This window comes from Aricia agestis, chromosome 16 (genome assembly GCF_905147365.1).
Source record: "Aricia agestis chromosome 16, ilAriAges1.1, whole genome shotgun sequence".
NCBI lineage: Eukaryota > Metazoa > Arthropoda > Insecta > Lepidoptera > Lycaenidae > Aricia > Aricia agestis.
Window position 1 is genome coordinate 2,978,637 of NC_056421.1, and position 21,278 is coordinate 2,999,914.

A 21,278-nucleotide genomic window follows, 5' to 3' on the forward strand; every position below is an offset into this window, starting at 1 on the left:
CTAATTGACATAAGGGAACACTTTGTTCCTCTCATAGTGTATCTTCTCCAGTGCGAGAATGGCAAATGCCAGTATAAATGATGCCAGTAGGAGTACCACAGGGCCACCCATTTGCTCCAGCTCTGCTCGCCTGTTAATGTTCTCTTCGTGACAAGCGAACGGTATAGTTGGTGGTGTTGACATAACTTGGAGCATACCATTCTCTCGCAGACGGAGGACTCTGCAAACAAGTAATAAAAAACTATAGCCTTACTTCATATAAACACAAAATTTTGAAAAAATCTATTGACAACTTGTTCGTTAAAATTGGACGATGCGTTTAGCCGTCATGAGGATACACTAATAATATTATTACCATTCCTTTTATACTTAACTTAACTAACACGCAAGTCCTAGATCGATGCATTTAAGGGTACCTACCTAAATGAAAAATGATACCAATAATAGCATTTTTTGTATAGCTGTAATGTAACATGATGGCCGTTTTCATTAGAGCCACAACGCGAATTTCGCGTCGTGGGTGTTTACCTGTGACCACAACACGTTGTGAGCAATTTTTCCGCTCATTGAGCGTTTTTGGTCTTTGAGCGTAACATATTAATATACACTGATCGTTAACCTGAGAATGTGTTTTTATCTACTTTTATATTGATATTTGATACTTACTAGAAATTATTAATAAGGCAAACAACGTTGCCGGGTCAGCTATTGTTTTATTAAAATTTAAAGAAATTTAAAAAGAAATGTCGCCTTACCCAATCCTGAATTCTTCTTTCAACTTAAACGTCTTTGACGTGACTAAGTAGTGCTGGATATTAGAATAAATATCGATCTCTATCAAATCACAGATTTCATGCGTCGAATAATCTAAAAGACATATTTACATTTTAATCACCTGCAAGCATAGAGTAAACATTATAGCAAGCTATAGAGTGCTTCTAACAAGGTATGAACTGTAAGCACGAGTGTGAACATATTTTACTATAAGCGTCTTACGATGGCGCATAGAACATCACTAGACTTGCGTTATACGTTTGACAAGTATCTATAGAACTTCTGCTTACGATCGGCACAACGGGGAACGAGCGATGCGCGCGCTCTATAGCTTGCTAATGTATACTCTAAGCCTGCAAGAAACTAGAAGTTATTTAAATCCTACAAGAAATTAATAGCAATCTTATTCATATATTGCCGTGCTAAGCTAAAGGCACTTACATTTTTTGAACAGTGGGTACACAGTCACGAAGTCTGTTACCAGAGCCGTCCTCTTATACATCACAGCGTCTAAAGCAGGTTTGACGTCCATATGCTTGGTGTGTTGAATCTTCTTGAAAATTATGCTGAGATTCTTGTCCATGGGGCTTTTCGTTAGCTGAAAAAAAATGTATCTGCAATATTTACATTCGTATTTCTTACCCTATTTAAAATACATTAAAAAACGGCAATTAACGTAAAAATAAAGTGAGACTGCATTTTCATATACTTACTATTCTCACCGTAAAAACGAATATAACGACACCTCTCGAGCTAAGGAGCTGAATACATATTATAAATCTTTCTTTCTTTCTTTCTTTCATATTATACAATATAGCATAGTACCTAATAACTGGTCTGTATTCTGTAATACATACATACATACTCTCGAAAAACATAACCCTTCTGACAAAGTCAGGTAGAAATAACATTATTTACCTTATGTTGTGCGGATAAATTCATATCCTTTAACACAGCTATTTCGTAATCGCTATCAGCCAACTCTTCTAGGTCCATCAGTCCGTCCCTGTCACTCACCAAACGAGAGAGAAGGTTGGATGTATAGAAACAGTGTATTATGTAAGTCCCTAGTATGAAATAGAGGTAAGCAATACGACGAGATGAGAGATTGGCTTGAAACGGCAGAACTGAAAAAAATACATCGTTTCAGGGGCTCTATATTCTCATGCCTCGAATATGGCTTCGAACGCGGACTGCATGTCACAATAGAGAAAGAAAACATATTATTGTGTGTGCTCACTGCTCCAGAGACAGTTTGCGATTGAATGGATATTCGAGTCATAAGAATTATAGGCCCCTGGGCACAGATTAATATTACTTCATAACCCCAGGGCTATCCACAACTATTTTGACAGATTCTCCATACTCTATCTGTCAAGTTATGTGGATAGCCTATTCGGCACTTGCAAAGCCCAAAACTCGGCTTCGCGTTTGCAATGTTATACATGAGTTAAGTTTACCGTACAAAATAAAGCCAAATAAACCACAAACTTAACAAAGTAAGCAAATCTTAGGGTACCCTAACCTTTGGGCTTTAGCACCAAAGTTTGTGAGTACCTGATATGACGGATCATAGTTCTGACTTCTGACTTCAGCCAACTCACTTATCTACGCCAAACGACCAAAGTATTTAAGTGAGCCTCAATTATTGTTAAATATATCTATGTTGAGTATTTTGATGATAGGTATAACACCCATTTTAATTAATTCTGGTGAACAAACAATTTAAACCTGAGAAGTACCTATCTTAACAAATCTTAGGATTTTATGGATAAAAAAACGGCTTAAAAGGCTAACAAATAAATGCAATTAGTGCATTAGTGTGTAGACTTGTCTATTACTTCTACACACGCCGCTATTAGCGATTTGAAGTAAAATGAATTAGAAAAACCTTTGCGTTCTAGAAGAGCACATAGTATTTCATAATAATTAAGCCAAAATAATTTCCAGCTTGATTTACGAAGTTGTATGCAACATAGTAAAAAGTTTACTTTTCTATGTTTTGTAGTCACTTTAGTCATTAATGTGACTGGTATTTATTTAACTCTTTATTGCACACTAGAAAAAAACATAAAGATACAATTAACACGGAAAGACGACACAAAGGAACTGCTAATTTCTAAAAGAAATCTCTTACTCTCCTACGGAGAGATACAGTGTAAAAGACAGCAGATAGGACGTAATTAAAAATTCAAGATCATACGCCACATTATCACTTACTATGCTGACAAACAGCGGACACGGCAATGAAGATCTCGTATACGAAGCTGCACTCCCCGTTGCCTAGCAACCGTCTCTCCCACCAGCTCAGCACGTAGAACACGGAGGAGCCAACAACCACCATGAGGACTATGCAGCACCAGACCACACGCGTGAACGGCAGGGTATAGAAACGTTGGATGTCGTAGTTGTAGTCGTCACGGAGTATGAAACCGACCCTGGAAAATTGAGCCAGTAAGGGTCAATTTATAGCACTCATTACTTCTGAATTCGCATGAATGCACGCGACCTTGGCTGATTGGTCTCGTAGAAATGATGTGTGCATTAGCCATTACGCTCTGGAATTAAGGTTGAATTTGTTATTTTCAGTTTTTGGTTATTCGCTTCGATGCGCTTCCATTCTGAGCTTATAGTATATTAATGACCCTAAATGATACGAAATTACATAATGATGTGGATCAAGAGAACCAAAACACCTGACAAGCGGAACAATACCGCGGCGCTACGCCGCCGCTACGCCGTACACGTGTACGTGGTATACGTGTACGGCGCACAGACCGCCGGGAATGCGTAATTGCATTTCTCAAACGTTTAAAAAAGGGCGCTTTTCCTGTCATGCGTGTCATCCCCCGTGTGGATCTGGTCTCAATGAAAGTTATCCGCATCCTATTATTTCATAGATGTTTTTCCTCTTATGCGGGCAACACCCGCGCGGCTTGGAGTATGTTGTCACAAAACATAGCAGGGAAAGTGCCCTTCGAACCAGAGTGAACCAAGTGACCTACGCCGGGTCACTTGTTTCAATTGCAAAGGTGTGGCCTTTGGATGACTAAAATAGCCTCAATAATTGCAAAAGGAAAATCACTCAAGGAAAAAATAGTAGAATGTTCTTAGATTAGTGTGGCTTAAAATTTAAATGTATCTATATCGACGAGTGAAAGCGGAAGTGGCGTAACTTGAATTTTGGCCAAAATCACTTTTTAATTGATTGTTGTATAAAAAAAAATCTGCGTCGAATGGTCTATATCTCGACTTTCTACGATAAATTCTAGTAAAGATACGACCATGGATTTTTACCACTTTTTAGCACAGACCTTAAAAAAAATTGTCGTAACTAGACGAAAAACTGCAATTTTTGTATAAAAGATAGATACGGCAATGCGTGAGAAATTAGAAAAAGATACGACACAGGTTTTTTAACGCTCGAGTTTGATTTGAATGAGTTACGAGTTACGACATTTCTGTCACCTAAAATACAACATTCCCAAGGATACGACAATTTCGCTGCGGGAAATGTTGTGTACTTTTAAAGATACGACAATTTATTTCATACTTATTTCATAGGTATGAAAAAGTTATTACATTTTAAACACATAATTTTAATCTTAAACCTATACTTACAACCAACGATTATAGTTGATTTATGTGTACAGAGATAAGTAACTCCATTTTATCTCCCTCCCGCCCCTCTATTATACCTTCGCTGGCGCTCCCTATACGCCGTTCTTAACGCCTTTTAGTTGATGCGCGAACGTCTATTTGAGAAAACGAGTTTGTTACTGTATTCTTAACACTATTGTATCAATGCACGTTTATTCGTGTCATAAATGAAGCTTAATCAAGTGAAGTGAAAGCAGAGTGGGCCTTTTTTTTATGGGCAGGGCAACCCGTCATGGGTGCCCCGGGTTGGGGATGTGCCTCAGTTAAGCTGAAGCACCCCGGGGGTATGTGGGACTATTACCCACTAAAACCACCTGCGGTTTGTCTTCAGCCGTATACGGAGGGATGCCCTGGATATGTCTAATACATGACTTCCTCCACGACCAGATTTCCTCCAAAATAAGGCAACGCTTTGGCAAACTGAAGCATTCCCCTCGGCGCCGGGACCATCCTGACCTGGAGCCCCGGATTAGACAGACTTTGGAGGTTCGCGTAACGACGCCTCCGTACTCCCATCCTACGCCAGCGGAACGGAACGGAGGATGGATCATCCTCTCGCACGCAAGGACGGTTTCGCAGAAAGGGACCGCCGCCTGCCAGGCCTCATCGCTCTCGAGCATGCAGTGAACCATGCTCGAGAGCGAGAGGTCCCGCCTTTAACGATTATGCAGATTTTATTTATCGATTATGCAGAGACGGTTAAATTTTTGACCGTCTCTGCATAATCGATAGTGATACCGTCGTAAATAATATTAGGTACATTACGTAATTGTTGGGTCATATATCGGCTTCCTATTATAATGGCCTGTGATTTCTTAGGATTGACAAGCAGGCCATAAGATCTAGCCCAGTCTGCAATGCGCTGTAAATCCGAATTAATTGAGGCAACTGCAAAATCAATGTCATCTATATTACAGTGGCGGTAGATTTGGAGATCGTCTGCATAGAGATGAAAACAAGAAAATATCAGAGAGACTATCATATTAATAAAAATAGAAAATAGGAGTGGAGAGAGTACGCCACCTTGGGGTACACCCGCTTCGATATCACACCAGTCTGAGGTGTCCTCATCAGAGCGGACACGTTGCGAGCGCCCCAGAAAATATGTGTCGAACCAGTCTACCACTGGGGGAGATATGTCAAACTACTACGCAGGTCAAAAGTAACCCTTTAGTATAGACTATAGAGTACAAACACTTCCAAAATTCTAACGCTTACCTCCAATTGAATATAGGTTGTATTGGGAAGGCTGTCTCCAGGATGTACTTGCTGATGGAGAGGGGTTTCACGTACACATCCACGTCGCCTACAGGAGGTATCAGAGACTGGTAGAAGTGATCGCCGGTCTGGCTGGAGTTGTGGGTGGATGATACTAGTACGTAGGTGAGGCTGGAAAAAAATTGTATTTTACATTGAACTATTATTACTATTTATTACTACGTATAGAAACGATACTGCGAACTAGTTTTTTGCGCTGTGAGTTGAAGCTGGCTGGCATCAACTCAAAATGTCACTTCATGTAAAAGTTTTTTTTTTTATGAAATAAGGGGGCAAACGAGCAAACGGGTCAACTGATGGAAAGTAACTTCCGTCGCCCATGGACACTCGCAGCATCAGAAGAGCTGCAGGTACGTTGCCGGCCTTTTAAGAGGGAATAGGGTAATAGGGGAGGGTAGGGAAGGGAAGGGAATAGGGGAGGGTAGGGAAGGGAATAGGGTAGGGGATTGGGCCTCCGGTAAACTCACTCACTCACTCACTTTTTGAGTGTGGACACTCCGGTCGAGCCGGCCCATTCGTGCCGAAGCATGGCTCTCCCACGTATGAGTGTCGCCTCTGTCACGGTGATATCGTATTCTATGACTAGTAGTTTATATATTTTATACATAGATTTTGTTCGCGCCGTCTTTTCTATATACGTAGTAATAATAGTTCAATGGTATTTTATGAAAAATTTACATTTAAAAAAATCGATAGTCAATTTTACAGTTTAAAGATTAAAATGCATGTCATAGAGCAAAATCATACAGTACATGCTTCATGTTACATGCATTCTGGGAGCATAAAAACCATAGTTCATGGGCATAATATGGTTATGCAAGAATAATAAAGTAATAATTAAAGAGTAATAATTAAAGTTTGTTTTTAGTCGACCTGTATGACGTCTTTTTTGTTTTCCAATTAAACATGGTAAAAAATATAATATTATATTAAAACCAGCCTTAACTTAACCAAAATCTGCGTAAAAAGCATCACTGGTTAAAAATGTATGGCAACACATTTACTGATCTTAGCTTATATATAATAATGGATTTTCAAATGTGTTAGTCGCTCTAAAACTCGAAAACGGCTGAACGGATTGGGCTGATTTTAGTCTTAAAATATTCGCAGAAGTCCAGGGAAGGTTTTAAAGTGACACGAAGTTCACTGGGACAGCTAGTCTATATATATATAAAAATCAATTGCTGTTCGTTAGTCTCGCTAAAACTCGAGAACGGCTGAACGGATTTATCTTATCTTGGTCTTGAATTATTCGTGGAGGTCTAGGGAAGGTTTAAAAGGTGAGAAAAATTCGAATAATTGCCGGGAAAATCCTCAAAACAGCATTTTTCTATTTCCCATACAAACGTTTTCTAAATAAAATGGAGAGTCAATTTGTAATTTATTACCGCTGCATAAAGTTCAAATTCGCGTGCGCGTTGGAGGACCTAATATCGCGTTCTGAAACTCAACAAAAGTGAAAGTGAATCGCGAACGCGACAAAATTGCATAGTCTTCGCGATTATCGTTAAGGTTAAGCAAGTAAATAATAATAAAAAAATATTTAATCATTTGCCTGCTTTGTATAATAATTGATCTTATAAATAAAATTCTCATGTCACAATGTTCTTTTTTTTATCAAATAAGGGGGCAAACGAGCAAACGGGTCACCTGATGGAAAGCAACTTCCGTCGCCCATGGACACTCGCAGCATCAGAAGAGCTGCAGGTGCGTTGCCGGCCTTTTAAGAGGGAATAGGGTAATAGGGGAGAGTAGGGAAGGGAATAGGGTAGGGGATTGGGCCTCCGGTAAACTCACTCGCTCGGCGAAATACAGCGTAAGCGCTGTTTCACGCCGGTTTTCTGTGCGAACGTGGTATTTCTCCGGTCGAGCCGGCCCATTCGTGCCGAAGCATGGCTCTCGAACGTATAAACGTTCGTTTTCGTACTCCTCCGAAACGGCTTGACCGATTCTCATGAAATTTTGTGAGCATATTGAGTAGGTCTGAGAATCGGCCAACATCTATTTTTTATACCCCTAAGTAATAAGGGTTGTTCACCCTTAAATTTTTTTTTTAATTTTTGGACGAAATTTTTTGTTTTTATTTTTTTATAATGAGGCATTAAAAATACATACAACCCTAAATTTTGACTTTTTATCACCAAACCCTATAATTATTAATACTCGAGACAGACGGCGAACATTGTTTGTGCGACGGGATAGCCACGATGGTCGTTGCCATGGTGACATATTTAGTCACTTCAATAAAATAATAATATGGGCGAAATACTTTATAAAGCAAAACAACGTTTGCCGGGACAACTAGTATATAATAAAAATGGATTTTCAAATGTGTTAGTCGCGCTAAAACTCGAAGACAGCTGAACGGATTGGGCTAATTTTAGTCTTAAAATATTCGTAGAAGTCCAGGGAAGGTTTTAAAGTAACACGCAGTTTACCGGGACAGCTAGTAAAATATAAGTAAAACTGATCATAAACTATAAAAAGTATTATACTTACTTGAACCTGTATAAATCCTGAAGAACTTGCAGCACTTTGCACCCCAGAACTGTTTGCCGGAAGTAGGGGTTATGCATTATATTGTCGTTGTATTTGAACCCGATTTCATCACAAGAGAACTGAGTAAGAGCCTTATAAGCTGTCATCGTCTTGAGCGCGGCTTTCCTCCTATCTACTAACTGCCGAGACGAATATTAACTTAAGGCGAGGTCTTATCTCAAGCCAAAACGATAAACTTGCACAAAACCAAAGACCAAGCGTGTACGCATCGCAATAAGATTCATTTTAGCTTAGCATTAAATTGTAGTTTCTAGGGTCGGATCTTGTCTATTTTTCATGTGTTTTTTTAAATATCTTTCGAAATAAATATTAAGAAAAAAGATGGTTCGGTTCAGACCTTTTTAAAATAGATTCATTAACAATTTATTAAGATAAAATGTAAGTTATTTTTGTGAATACTGAAATATATTCGATGACAAAAAGTTTTGTCGGAGGTGAGTACTGAGTTTGTAAATTAATTTATGGCTTAAATCCTACGAATAATAAAACCTAAGGAATCGTAACTTCCATACTATTACAGTTTTAAATTTGGTTCCTTTTGATCTGTCATGTAACGTCAGCCTAGTACCGCTCAAGGTCACCTAATATCCTAAGATCCGACCGTAAAATCCTGCATGCATCGTTTTTTTCGATCAAATATATTTTAAAATAATCTTTAGAACGTATAGAATGGATCAATGTTGGGTTGCCTTGTTAAAAGTAGCCGCAAGCCGCAAGTACAGCCTATTCACCTCTTTGTTCTATTATATTTAAGTAAGTAGTTTCTGCTTTGAAAATGTGCTAGCCTAGCATTTGTTCTTTGACGATTCCATATTTTCATAGCAGAAAATATAGAATCGTCATTTTTATTTATATAATATAACATCGTTCTATTTTTAACCGACTTCCATAAAACGAAGAGGTTATATATGTATGGCTGTGGTTGGTGGTTATAATAGAACAATAATTGGAGATGAATATTGAATATGCTTAGGCGAAAAACATGACGCGTCGCTTCTGCCCCAGTGTGAGTTGAACCTTAAACTCTTTACTAGCTAAGAACCAAACATTGAATAACAGTTTTAATATTATAGCCTATATTCAAAGATGTTGATTTTAACTGAGGTTCGGTTTTAATATGTGGCACCTGAACCATAACGATATGTAAACTACAGATGTTTGTATTACATTAGAACGGTGCTTTTGTAACGTAAACTAATATTGGTGTAGTTTCGATGTAATTGTAAGAGGTTGTGTAATGATTGGAAACATCCATATTTCCATACTAATATTATAAATGCGAAAGTGTGTCTGTCTGTCTGTCTGTTACCTCTTCACGCTTAAACCGCTGAACCGATTTTGCTGAAATTTGGCATGGAGATACTAAGAGTCCCGGGAAAGGACATAGGATACTTTTTATCCCGGAAAAATGTACAGTTCCCGCGCTATAAACGAATTTTGGCGCAACAGAGTTGCGGGCGTCATCTAGTAGATAATAAAATATAGTTTTATGCTATTTCGTTTACTTAATAAATCGAATAGTGGGTTTAAACTATTCCAATAGTACAGTCAAGCGCTGGAGCCTTGATTGCTACTGGAATAGTGTAAACGGGGATTGGAATGTACTATCACTTATCAGAGAAGTTGATCCCAAGCAGATGGCGGACCTAAGTAATTTGGTCGCGTTAAGTCAAACCCATTCTACCGATTACAGCCAAAGATTTCTATTTAAATAGAATTCTTTGATTACAGCTGAATTGACATAAGCCGACCAAACGACGTAGGTCTGACGACTGCCTAGGAATTTATTGATGTCAGTGTCCGTTTACATTATCAGATTGGATCACCGGATTGAAAAAATGTAAACGGGCCATTAGTATTTGTTAAAAGAAAGTAGCCCAATTTGTAATATCAAATACGATAAAGCTCTTTAGCCATGATAAAGTTTCAAACAGAATTAAGTAAGTACTAATAAACCTTTTAAAGGTAAGGTTGTTTACAAATATGTACATAATTGTATACAACCTTAATATTTCTATTCATTTTATGTTCATTTAAAATTATCACGAAAGAAAAAAACTACGAGTATATTTTCTACTATGTATGAAACATATTTATGGGCCGGCTCGACCGGAGAAATACCACGTTCTCACAGAAAACCGACGTGAAACAGCGCTTGCGCTGTGTTTCGCCGAGTGAGTGAGTTTACCGGAGGCCCCTACCCTACCCTTTTCCCTTCCCTACCTTCCCCTATTTCCTTCCCTACCCTCCCCTATTACCCTATTCCCTTTTAAAAGGCCGGCAACGCACCTGCAGCTCTTCTGATGCTGCGAGTGTCCATGGGCGACGGAAGTTGCTTTCCATCAGGTGACCCGTTTGCTCGTATTTCATTAAAAAAAAACATATTTTCAAGTAAAGTACTAATATTCCTTTTAAAAGTGAGGTTGTTTACAAATATGTCCTTGTATACTACCTTAATATTTTTATTCATTTAAAAGGAACACGAAAGAAAAAAGAACTACGAGTATATTTTGTACTATGTATGGTATGAAACATAATATTTTGACCCTCCAATTATCCGTACCCCGCGATGAAACAGACTAGAGTCTAGTCTAGTCTAGACAAAGGAGTACGAGGCAGCCCAAAGCATCAAAGCGTAGGGCATTATATTATATTATTATAGTCTATTATTTCTTTATGACCGCCTTTGAAATGTCTTCTTTCCAACAAAAACAGAATTATCAAAATCCATTCATAAACGACGAAGATATCCGCAAACAAACATAACAAAAGGGTAATATAATATTATGTATACGGTCGAATAACGAAACTCCCCTTTTTTTTAAGTCGGTTACAAAGAAAAGGCCGCGAAATAATTTTTCATTCTAGGGTGGTCGGGTCATAAAAAAGGTTGAAAAACACCAATGATGAAAAACTCAAAGCAGATATGTTACTACCACGCGCGTTGTGAAGATTCAAATACGGCCCAATTGGGCCGTATGTTGTTTAGTCTGCATCGAGCGCAGTCACGAACTTGCTGCGTCTTGTCTTACCTAAATAAATTGAAAATGGCGTCGTGCGTGTATCGAAAATGTACCAAATATGACTCGAAAGTAAACAAAACACATGGAATCTCTTACCACATGTCTTGATTGCAATAAATACCTCGATTATTTACATTCTCAATATTTTTTTCGAACAATCTGAAAAAATCGAATTTTCGTCATAGCTTAGGCGAAGAAAGAGACAGCGATACGATTCGACGCTTAAAAATAGAACTGTCTCTTTTATCCCCGCGTTCCAGATGATGTTAGAAACGCTCACGCTCAAGACCGTAGTTTTTCCCGTTCCACTAGCATGTGAGCGTCAGTGGCACAAACCCAAGTGGAACGGATTATGGAGCGTTTTGAGCGTTTTGAGAAAAGTTTAAAAAAAGAACATAATATAATATTTTTTTATACATAGGTACATTGAACCGAACTTGGATATTACGATCCTTTTCTTGAAGTCGTAAATAAAAGTAATAATTGTTTATTACATTTATTACAAAATACATAATAGATATTATATTTGTTTCGTTTTTAGTATTATATTTTTTTAGTTACGTAATTGTATTTTAATATAGTAAATAGTAATTAAACTTTTATTAATACATAACAAAACCACATAATATTATTATAATATACTTTGCATATTGACTATTGTCACATATAAACGTTAGGTAACAATACCGCGTAAAGTCAAGTACGAGTAAGTCAACAGGTACAGGAGATATGAAAATTAGTATTATATTTTATAAGAAATCATTTTTTTCCTTTCCTTTCATTAAAAACAATTTCTTTTCCAATCAAAATATTTGATTAAATGTTATTTAACATATTTCAATTAAAATATTTTTTGTAATGAAATAATATAAAGTTTTTTGTCTCTACTCTCTCCTGAAAACTTTCCGAACATGGCTTTCGCGATATAGTTACGTTAAAATTAAAAAAAAATTACGGCGCCCACTTTGACCCATCTTCGTCAAGGGTCGTTTTGAGCGAAAATGATGACGTCATGAGTGATGTCATAGCCGCGATCAAAACGACCCCGGTCGCCAAAGGGAACGGCAGAAGGAGACGTTTTGAGCGTTTTGGTCAAAATTAACGTCTTCTGGAACGCAGCCTATGTAAATGGTTTTTCGTATCTTTTGTTTCACTTATCTGTCAAATTTGTCAATGTTTGCAATTTTAAATTTGAAAATTGTTCGGAAGAGATTTAAGCCGGAAAAAAGTATGCACGTAACATATTTGTATAAGTAGAATATCATTGAAAAACACTGATAAATATTTCAGGAGCTGCCTCTACCGAAATTTAAGGCTAGTTTTATGGTGAAATAAGACGTCATGATTGTGACACTATTTTTATTTCGTTCTACCCACTACCGGACTCTCCTAATCCAAACGGAGGGGATTCTGATGTGGACAAGTAGTATTTGCCAGGTGTAACAGACCTCAGCCTAGCTCCCATGTATGCCACTTTGTTGTTCCTACAGTCGCCATTTTGAAAACTTGTTAGGTTCCAGCATTTTCTCCCTGAAAAATAACAAGTATATTTAATAAATTGTCTAGAAAAGTATCTATTGAATAAATTGTTCTATGCAAATGTTTCTACCTAGAATCGTTTTAGCAACAACACAAAGCATTTGCAGTGAAAATTGTTGTTCCATTTCAGACGTCACATTTTACTTAGTATTTAATTTATTTGTTTTTACTTCCAATTGACCATTAATAATTGCGTATTTAAAAGAATTTCTTTGGCAAAACGTTTTAAAAACGAGGGAAAAATCTCGAGGTCACTATTCGAGAATCACACACACAGGAATACGCTGGTTTTGATCAAATTGTTTTCTTCAGTGTCTAAACACACTAGGCCGAAGTTACGCGGCGTAAATTCCGCATGATTACGCCCGCAATTTATTTTAGATTACTGATGACACACTATTCCGTCCGTATATTGTATGCGTTTGACATTGCGGACATAACCACGCGGAATTTACGCCGCGTAACTCCGGCCTAGTCTGTTTAGACACTTACCCGGGAAACGATCGGGGGACATGATTGTTTCAGCGAAGAACTCCCAAGCCCTGCTGTGGTGGCAGGTTGTCAGGACACAACCGGGTTGCGATGAGCCTCCATTGGGGTAGAAGTCTAGGTGACCTAAAACAACACAATAATGTTCTGTTACCTTATCTACATAATATTTTTTATTAACTAGATGACGCCCGCAACTCCGTTACGCCAAAACTCGTTTATCGCGCGGGAACCGTACATTTTTCCCGGACAAAAAGTATCCTATGTCCTTTCCCGGGACTCAAAGTATCTCCGTGGCAAAGTTCAGCAATATCGGTTCAGCGGTTTGGGCGTGAAGAGATAACAGACAGACAGAAAGACAGACAGACACACTTTCACATTTATGATATAGTAAGGAAGTATGGATAAATGGGACGGACGACCGACACGACTGGCGAGTGATCAGGCGCAGGACCGACTTTACATGTCCTTCCGATGCATAAATCATATTACTTGTCAGACAATCAGGTGAGCAGCCTGCATTGTCCTAAGTCTTAACCAAACTTGGAAATAATACGTTTCCAACGCGAGAACCGAACCCACGACCTCCGAGTCAAGAGCCTCGCTCTAAACCACTGGACTATGGAGGCGTTACCTACACTAACCTACGCCATATAGTTTACGAGTTAAATGAGCACGAATAAACACGTTTTTAAATTGATTCAGTGGTGAAGAAGATGTAACAGAATGACCGACAGAAATACAACAAGAAATTTCGAGACGCATGAAAAATTAAAAAAAAAGCCTCTTTGTTCTTGAAGGAACACATTTTCCTGGATTGGATTGGATTAGGTTACAGGAAAATAAAAATAAATATTAGATTTTATTACTTACACATTGCTTCGTGTATTATTCACATTTATGATCCAAGCATGACGTGGCAGAAAATTTCCCATTTTTAGCTTACGTGGAGTCTAAATTTTAAAGCCCTATATCGTATTTTTGCAGGCTAACTTGCTCTTGCTTGCTTTTGGCGCTTGGCGTGTGCTTTGTAGTTGAAGTAGAACTATTTAACATGGCGCATACTAAAATGCATTACATTTCGTCAAGTTATATAGCCGTGCTTCAGAATTGTGCAGTACTGTCAGCATCTGTGGCTTTGGGACTATTGAGCATGCACTGCATCCTAAAATACGGAACCCTAAAAATCGGCCAAGTACGAGTTCCGTACCATAGAACAAAAATAAGAAAAAAATTGTGTTTTTTTTGTACCCTTAATTATTTATTTTATCTAAATTTTATTATTAATTATTAAAATATAAATACAATTGAGTATTTTGTGAATATTTCTGTTAAAAAATAATATTATAATATTTCAGTTAAAGTATAAATTATCACGTTTGTATTTTGTTTTTAGTATTTGTTGTGGCAACAGCTGTGTGTGGTAAGCGGTAACTGTGAAAATTTCATCTTTCTAGCTATTACCGTTTTTGAGTTACAGTCTGGAGACAGACAGACGTACAGACAGACAGACGGATAGACAGACGGACAGACAGACGGACGGACGGACAGACGGACAGAGACAGACAGACAGACGGACAGACAGACGGACAGACAGACGGACAGACAGACGGACAGACAGACAGACATCGAAGTCTTAGTAATAGGGTTCCGTTTTTAACCGACGTTCAGCTGTGGATATTTTTATTTTTGTATGTTCAACGATTACTTCACCGTTTTTACCCTTTGGGTACGGAACCCTAAAAATACAGTGCGTACCAGTTCCGATGCAATGGACTCTCTAGCTAGTAGCTCAAATGTCAGTTAAACAAGATATTAAAGAAATTTTTACCTACACTTTGTGACAATCCCAGTACTCCAGCGTTGGTGTGGATGACGTCGACGAAACCAGCATCAGACGGATCCAGTCTACCTTCAGGGTGTATATTGGTGAAGCAAGGTCTCGCGGGGTCCAAACCGGTGATCCTTCCGAGCTTCTGTCCAGTGTTCTCCTGGACTACTTGCCCAGCTACTCCCGCGATGTGGGCTCCTAGACTATGTCCCACTACAGATATCTTTGCAGGGTTGACACCGTCTGAAAATATTGTTGCATATGCATACTAGCACAGAGGTTAACTTTTTTAGTGACACTCTTTTATGGAGAAACATTTTGACAGATCCCCAAAAAATGAATGTTTCGTCTTTGAATAAATGATTTCCATGCTGGTGTCTAATGCTATTTCTAAAAACAATTTATGTATCACTCGTGAAGGCTTCCTATAGCCCCGGACTCCACGAAGCACACTTTGAGAATCGCTGCTCTAGCACTTTATTAATTTTATAAAATATGGAAATGTTTACTATGTTTTTCGGGCAACTTAGATAGATAGATAGATAGACACCTTATTGCTCACATTAAATTAAGTACAATCAGTCACTAAAACTAAACTTTATACGTGGGAGAGCCATGCTTCGGCACGAATGGGCCGGCTCGACCGGATAAATACCACGTTCTCACAGAAAACCGGCGTGAAACAGCGCTTGCGCTGTGTTTCGCCGAGTGAGTGAGTTTACCGGAGGCCCAATCCCCTAACCCCTACCCTTAAAAAAAAAACTTAATATAAATGTGGGCAAGGGCGGCCTTATCTCTATAAGGGATCTCTTCCAGGCAAACGTTTTTTTTTTTTTGGTCGTGAAATGCTATTACACATCCCCGGTAGCGTTGGGGAAGGACCACCGGGGTATGAGGGACTTGCTACGGCCGAAGAGATGGTAAGTGGCCGCAGCTGTACCCACTAAAACCCGACCGTGTTCCTACTTCCGCGCAGGACGGAGACGCGAGGGCCTTAATACATGTCTTCCGTGGCTTCCGTCCGCTTCCAGGCAACCCTGCGGGAGAGGAAAATTTAAATCTAAAAATAGTATGCGGGGTAAAGAGTACAGTACTTACTAAAATAATAATAATAGTAGGTACTTAAATATTGGATAACAGTAACATACTTAGTTTTTTTTTTAAATGAAATAAGGGGGCAAACGAGCAAACGGGTCACCTGATGGAAAGCAACCTCCGTCGTCCATGGACACTCGCAGCATCAGAAGAGCTGCATGTGCGCTGCCGTCCTTTTAAGAGGGAATAGGGTAATAGGGGAGGGTAGGGATGGGAAGGTAAGGGAATAAGGGAGGGTAGGGTAGGGGATTGGGCCTCCGGTAAACTCACTCACACGGCGAAACCCAGCGCAAGCGCTGTTTCACGCCGGCTCTCTGTGAGAACGTGGTATTTCTCCGGTCGAGCCGGCCCAATCGTGCCGAAGCATGGCTCTCCCACGTATATTTTTTCGTTCGAATTGGATAATTCATATACTGAGCTGATCAAAAACTCTATAGAAGTATTTATTAATAAATATATATTTTATAGTTCTACATGTAATAAATATTATAAAATATAAAGATAAATAATCTTATATATAAAATTCTCGTGTCACAATGTTAGACTGATTGACATAGTGATCTATCAACGCACAGCCCAAACCACTGGACGGATCGGGCTGAAATTTGCCATGCAGGTAGATGTTATGACGTAGGCATCCGCTAAGAAAGGATTTTTAAAAATTCCAACCCCAAGGGATTTAAATAGGGGATGAAAGTTTGTATATAATAATACTTCTTAACGCAATTGAAGCCGCGGGCAAAAGCTCGTACTTCATATGGCAAAACAACGTTTGCCGGGACAGCTAGTATTATAAGATTAAAAAGCAGCTAAAATTAGCTACATATCCATCTGACGAGTGACTTTACTCGTCAGATGGATATGTAGCTTCGATTTAAAAGTAGATATTTTAAATTAGAACTTTTAGTTAGTTAGAACTTAAGTTATTTTGATTTTTTTTCCTGTCCAGGGTAAAATAGCGATTTATCTTTGACCTTTTAAATAATTTACTAGGGCGATAAAAATGTCAGTCAACGAGGTAAAAAACGACTTAATTTTACATCTACTTCTCTTTCTAGTTTGTTCTAGATCTTAGAAATATTTTGTAGTCGACTAATAAAGCAAAAACAGTATGTACTCAGCTTTTGCACCTACTATTTATAAACACAAGTGAGTAATAATAAACCTCCTCCTTTTTAAAGTCGGTTAACAAAAACAAAACAGCATGCGAGTAAAAACAGTATCAAAATTCCCACCGTAACAATAATTTTTAGGATGCAAAAAGAAGCATATTATGTGTAACCATTATCTATGAACATTGATCCAAATTCGGTTACTTAGGTACATAGTTCCTTTGCTAGAGGTATTAAACAGTACATACTCAGACATATTCATAAACGCCTTTGTAATTAAGTAATAATTATTACCCTTTAATCTTTATATTAAGAATTTGATATAATATAATTTACTTAAAACTGTACAAATGTATGTGACAAGCACACATCCATATTTTATTATATAAGTTAGATTCTAGGATAGCGCAATTCCATAAATTCTAGGAAAGGTCTCAGTAATATATTTTCTTAGAATTTATAAACTAAAGTAGACTAAGGTATTAAATGCTGTAGCCGGTAACGTTTAGATCTTAATTATCTACGATCTGAATTCTGGGAAAATTAAATGTAACTTATTAAGACATCTAAGCCTGTAGCCAAGATGTTTTCTTTATCGCTTCTCTACAGGATCGCTAATCAAAATGTATGGAATTGGCATTAGACGAGTCGAACGTCAACGTCACATTATAGCACGCTTTTGTCAATTCTATACATTATAAATAAAACGTCTTGGCTAAAGGGCCTAGAAACATCTCGAGTTATCCAACCGAGATGAAGGTAGCGAGCGTAAAGAACAAAGAAATTCTGCTCAAAAAAGCTCAATCGTCCTTTCTTGTATGGCAATAATTTTAATTGCAGAAGGCAGCCATCTTGGTTTTTGCGCATATTATTTTATTCGATTGCCGGAGAGAATGTAAAGTTATAATACAGTCCTTTTCTAAAATCACCATTGCCTGTCGTTGCAGTGAAGTCCAACTTTTATATTTTTTAGCTGTTACCAGCTTATTTAACTATCTTCCTAAAAGACCAAAGGTTCTGTGTTAAGTGTTTAGCTTTATGTTTTTAAAATTACTTATTATGTTTCTTGGTTGCTTGCATTTTGACAGAATTTTCGAATCAAATCAACTAAATTGCGACGATTAATGTTCTTAAAGCATCTAAAAACCTTTTTAAATAACATTAGAGATTTACTCACTTTTTACAATCACCCCCAGGAACCATCCAAGTTCTTCACCCAGGAATCTAGCGTAAGTGGTAGAAACGAAGTATTCAATACCAATGGCATTTCTACCGTCCACAGCAAAGATTTCTACTCCATCTTTCTTCTTGTATTCCCTGGCTAAAGTCTGCACCATAGCTCCTTTGGAACTCTCCATGAAACCATGAATTAGAAGTATAATATTCTTTGGTCCTTTTATGTTTTCTAAGAATTTGTTAATGTCTGTTAAGTCGACTTGTTCGTTTTTGCTCGTGATGTGGTCTATCTTCAGCATGTTGTATGTTATATTTTTTGCTCGCATCTGCTTGTATGTTAATCCGAATAGGCTTTTGAAGGTTTCACCTGAAATATCAAGAGGTGACTTATATTAATTTTATAACACATAATAATATTATGACATGAATTTTGAGCAATAATTTCTTTGTCTGTGGCATTGCTCTGAAAAATTATCCTTTGTTCTTTCCTTTGTTGTTTTTAATTCCACAAATTACATAAATCAGCTTAGCAGTTAAGCATAACCATTGACCAGTTTAAAACCACTCAGACTAATTATAAATATGTAAGCAAAGATTTTTGACGGTTTTCAGAAACTTGGATCACATTAAGTAAACCATTTTGCATTTAATTTTGATTTTGGGAAGTTCCCTCGTTAAAAGTTGTTTGCATTTTGCGATGACTTCCAACTTCGCATTGAAAAGAAATGTGTCCAACGGGAACCGTAAATAAATATTCTGGTAGTCGAAACTTTTATCAGCCTTTGAACAGTCTTATCTGCAGAGTTTTTTTAAGCTGTTGGTTTTAACCGACTTCCATAACAGGAGGTTCTATGTTCGACTGTGGATCACGATATCGTAATGCGATAAAGCTACTATTATTTCAGGCGATGTCAAATGAATCTTTGGTTGGCCTCATAATTTTTTATAACATCTATCTCTAGTTTTTCCCCGCAACTTCCTTACTCAAATTCTTCGCGAGGGAACTATGCCTTTTCCGGGATAAAACCTTTCCTGTATTTTTTTTATGAAAGAAGGGGGCAAACGAGCAAACGGGTCACCTGATGGAAAGCAACTTCCGTCGCCCATGGACACTCGCAGCATCAGAAGAGCTGCAGGTACGTTGCTGGCCTTTTAAGAGGGAATAGGGTAATAGGGGAGGGTAGGGACGGAAAGGGAAGGGAATTGGGCCTCCGGTAAACTCACTCACTCGACGAAACACAACGCAAGCGCTGTTTCACGCTGGTTTTCTGTGAGAACGTGGTATAAAAGTAAGCTGTCCTTTCCCTGTACCTTAAAGTATGTCTAATGTCCATACCTTTCAAAATCTAATTAGCGCATTATCTACTCTTGAAAAGGTAACAGCGCTTGACACACACATAGTAACAGACAGACAAACATAATGTTATATTATTATTTATTAGTAAGGATACTCACAAGAATTGGGTCCAGGCGTTATAGTCGGTATCGGCAACATGGTAGCTGTGGGTAAGACCTCCTCCGTGAAAACTTGAGCCGCCCACGTCAGACAGTACACGTAGACAAGATAGTCTGAAATATCGTGAACAGTGAGTGAACATTAAGGTTGCAATGCATAAATAAAGGCTTTGGGGCCGGAATGATTTGAAATTAAAAAAGTGTGGAGTTTATGTGGAGTAGGGTCATCCGACTTACCCAGAGCTCTGGCTCTGTCTACTCCGTCATCCAACTAATATATATTTATTAGCCAGTCGAAGAAGTAGATAAAATACAAGGTTTGTTCAAATTATAAAGGAAAAAAATAATGCGGTGTGCGCGCACTGTCATTGCATCGAGGCAACGTTGTGGTTGCCATGTGGTCGGCCACTAGTTCGCTTGTGGTTGCGATGTGGTCGGTATTACACAAGTAGTGGTCGACAACGACTACAAAATATGGTACGTGTGAATAGTCGTTCATTTACAATACGAAATATACGCCCGACCACGTGGTGTGGTTGTCGTGTGGTTGTGGTACATGTGGGTTGGCACTTAGTTATCTGGTTCTTCCACTCATGTCTTCAGTTCAAGGCAAGATTCTATAATAATGGTAGTTGTTAGTTTTCTTTCACTTGACCACTTGACGTGAAAAATGATCAAAACGCTCAAGATACGAGGCATTTTGAGCGTTTTGATCGTTTCTAACATCAAGTGGAACGCGATGTTTGTAGGTAGTTACTAGATGCGGCTTCATTGCGCCGCCATTAGTAATTCGCGGGAACCGAACATTTTTACGGGGAATCGTTCTATCTTCCTCGGGGCTTAAATTAAAAAAAAATACTCTAGCAATTTCAAAATATATCCATACCTTTAATCGAAATTGGTTCGGCGGTTCAAACAAAGATACACAAAGAGACAGGCAGAAAAACAAACTCACAATCAAATTCTTATATCAGTTCGAAAAACTGATTTCTAAGCTATTGCAAAGCTTTTATCGCGGGCTTTGAGCGCGGCGACCGAATCAAGAAATTCCGTAACGAAAAAACCTAACACTCCGACGCGGTCGGTGCGGCGTTGTCACACTTCGGCACGGTGTTTTTGTGCGAGCGACTAGATGTATGCGAATTATTATAATTGCATAAGTTGATAAAATGCTATGCAATAGCTTTACCGCGGCAGTCCCCGAGTGCGGTATTTTTTTTTAAATAAACTAAACTTACCTAACATTTCTAGATGCAGGTGCTAACTTGTCGCTGTGCTTATAAAGGA

General features: G+C 38.3%; 2 protein-coding genes across 2 annotated transcripts; both read right to left on the reverse strand.

Moving 5' to 3' along the window:
* Positions 1-8,357, reverse strand: LOC121735002. The gene is made up of 7 exons (XM_042125670.1): positions 8,212-8,357; positions 5,653-5,823; positions 2,995-3,212; positions 1,693-1,901; positions 1,216-1,372; positions 756-867; positions 1-220 (listed from the first exon to the last, which is right to left on the reverse strand). The coding sequence occupies exons 1-7, from the start codon at positions 8,355-8,357 to the stop codon at positions 1-3; spliced, it is 1,233 nt and encodes a 410-aa protein (XP_041981604.1).
* A 4,306-nt stretch (positions 8,358-12,663) lies between these two features.
* On the reverse strand, positions 12,664-21,277 carry LOC121735003 (pancreatic lipase-related protein 2-like). Its single transcript, XM_042125671.1, has 6 exons — positions 21,230-21,277; positions 19,992-20,105; positions 18,538-18,903; positions 15,154-15,396; positions 13,326-13,448; positions 12,664-12,824 (listed from the first exon to the last, which is right to left on the reverse strand). Exons 1-6 carry the CDS (start codon positions 21,234-21,236, stop codon positions 12,664-12,666), a joined length of 1,014 nt encoding a protein of 337 aa, XP_041981605.1. The 5' UTR covers positions 21,237-21,277.
* Position 21,278: the final 1 nt, after the last annotated feature.

Bases quoted from the DNA above. Each gene is read 5' to 3' on its own strand.
- LOC121735003 (XM_042125671.1), bottom strand. The intron at 15,397-18,537 runs GTGAGTAAATCT...CAATATTTTCAG, and splicing joins CCTGGGGGTGATTGTAAAAA to ACGGTGTCAACCCTGCAAAG. The intron at 12,825-13,325 runs GTAAGTGTCTAA...GTTATTTTTCAG, and splicing joins GTCCCCCGATCGTTTCCCGG to GGAGAAAATGCTGGAACCTA.
- LOC121735002 (XM_042125670.1), bottom strand. From the start codon at position 8,357: ATGACAGCTTATAAGGCTCTTACTCAGTTCTCTTGTGATGAAATCGGG. The intron at 3,213-5,652 runs GTAAGCGTTAGA...TCAATTTTCCAG, and splicing joins CAACCTATATTCAATTGGAG to GGTCGGTTTCATACTCCGTG. The intron at 1,902-2,994 runs GTAAGTGATAAT...TATTTTTTTCAG, and splicing joins GTCCGCTGTTTGTCAGCATA to TTCTGCCGTTTCAAGCCAAT.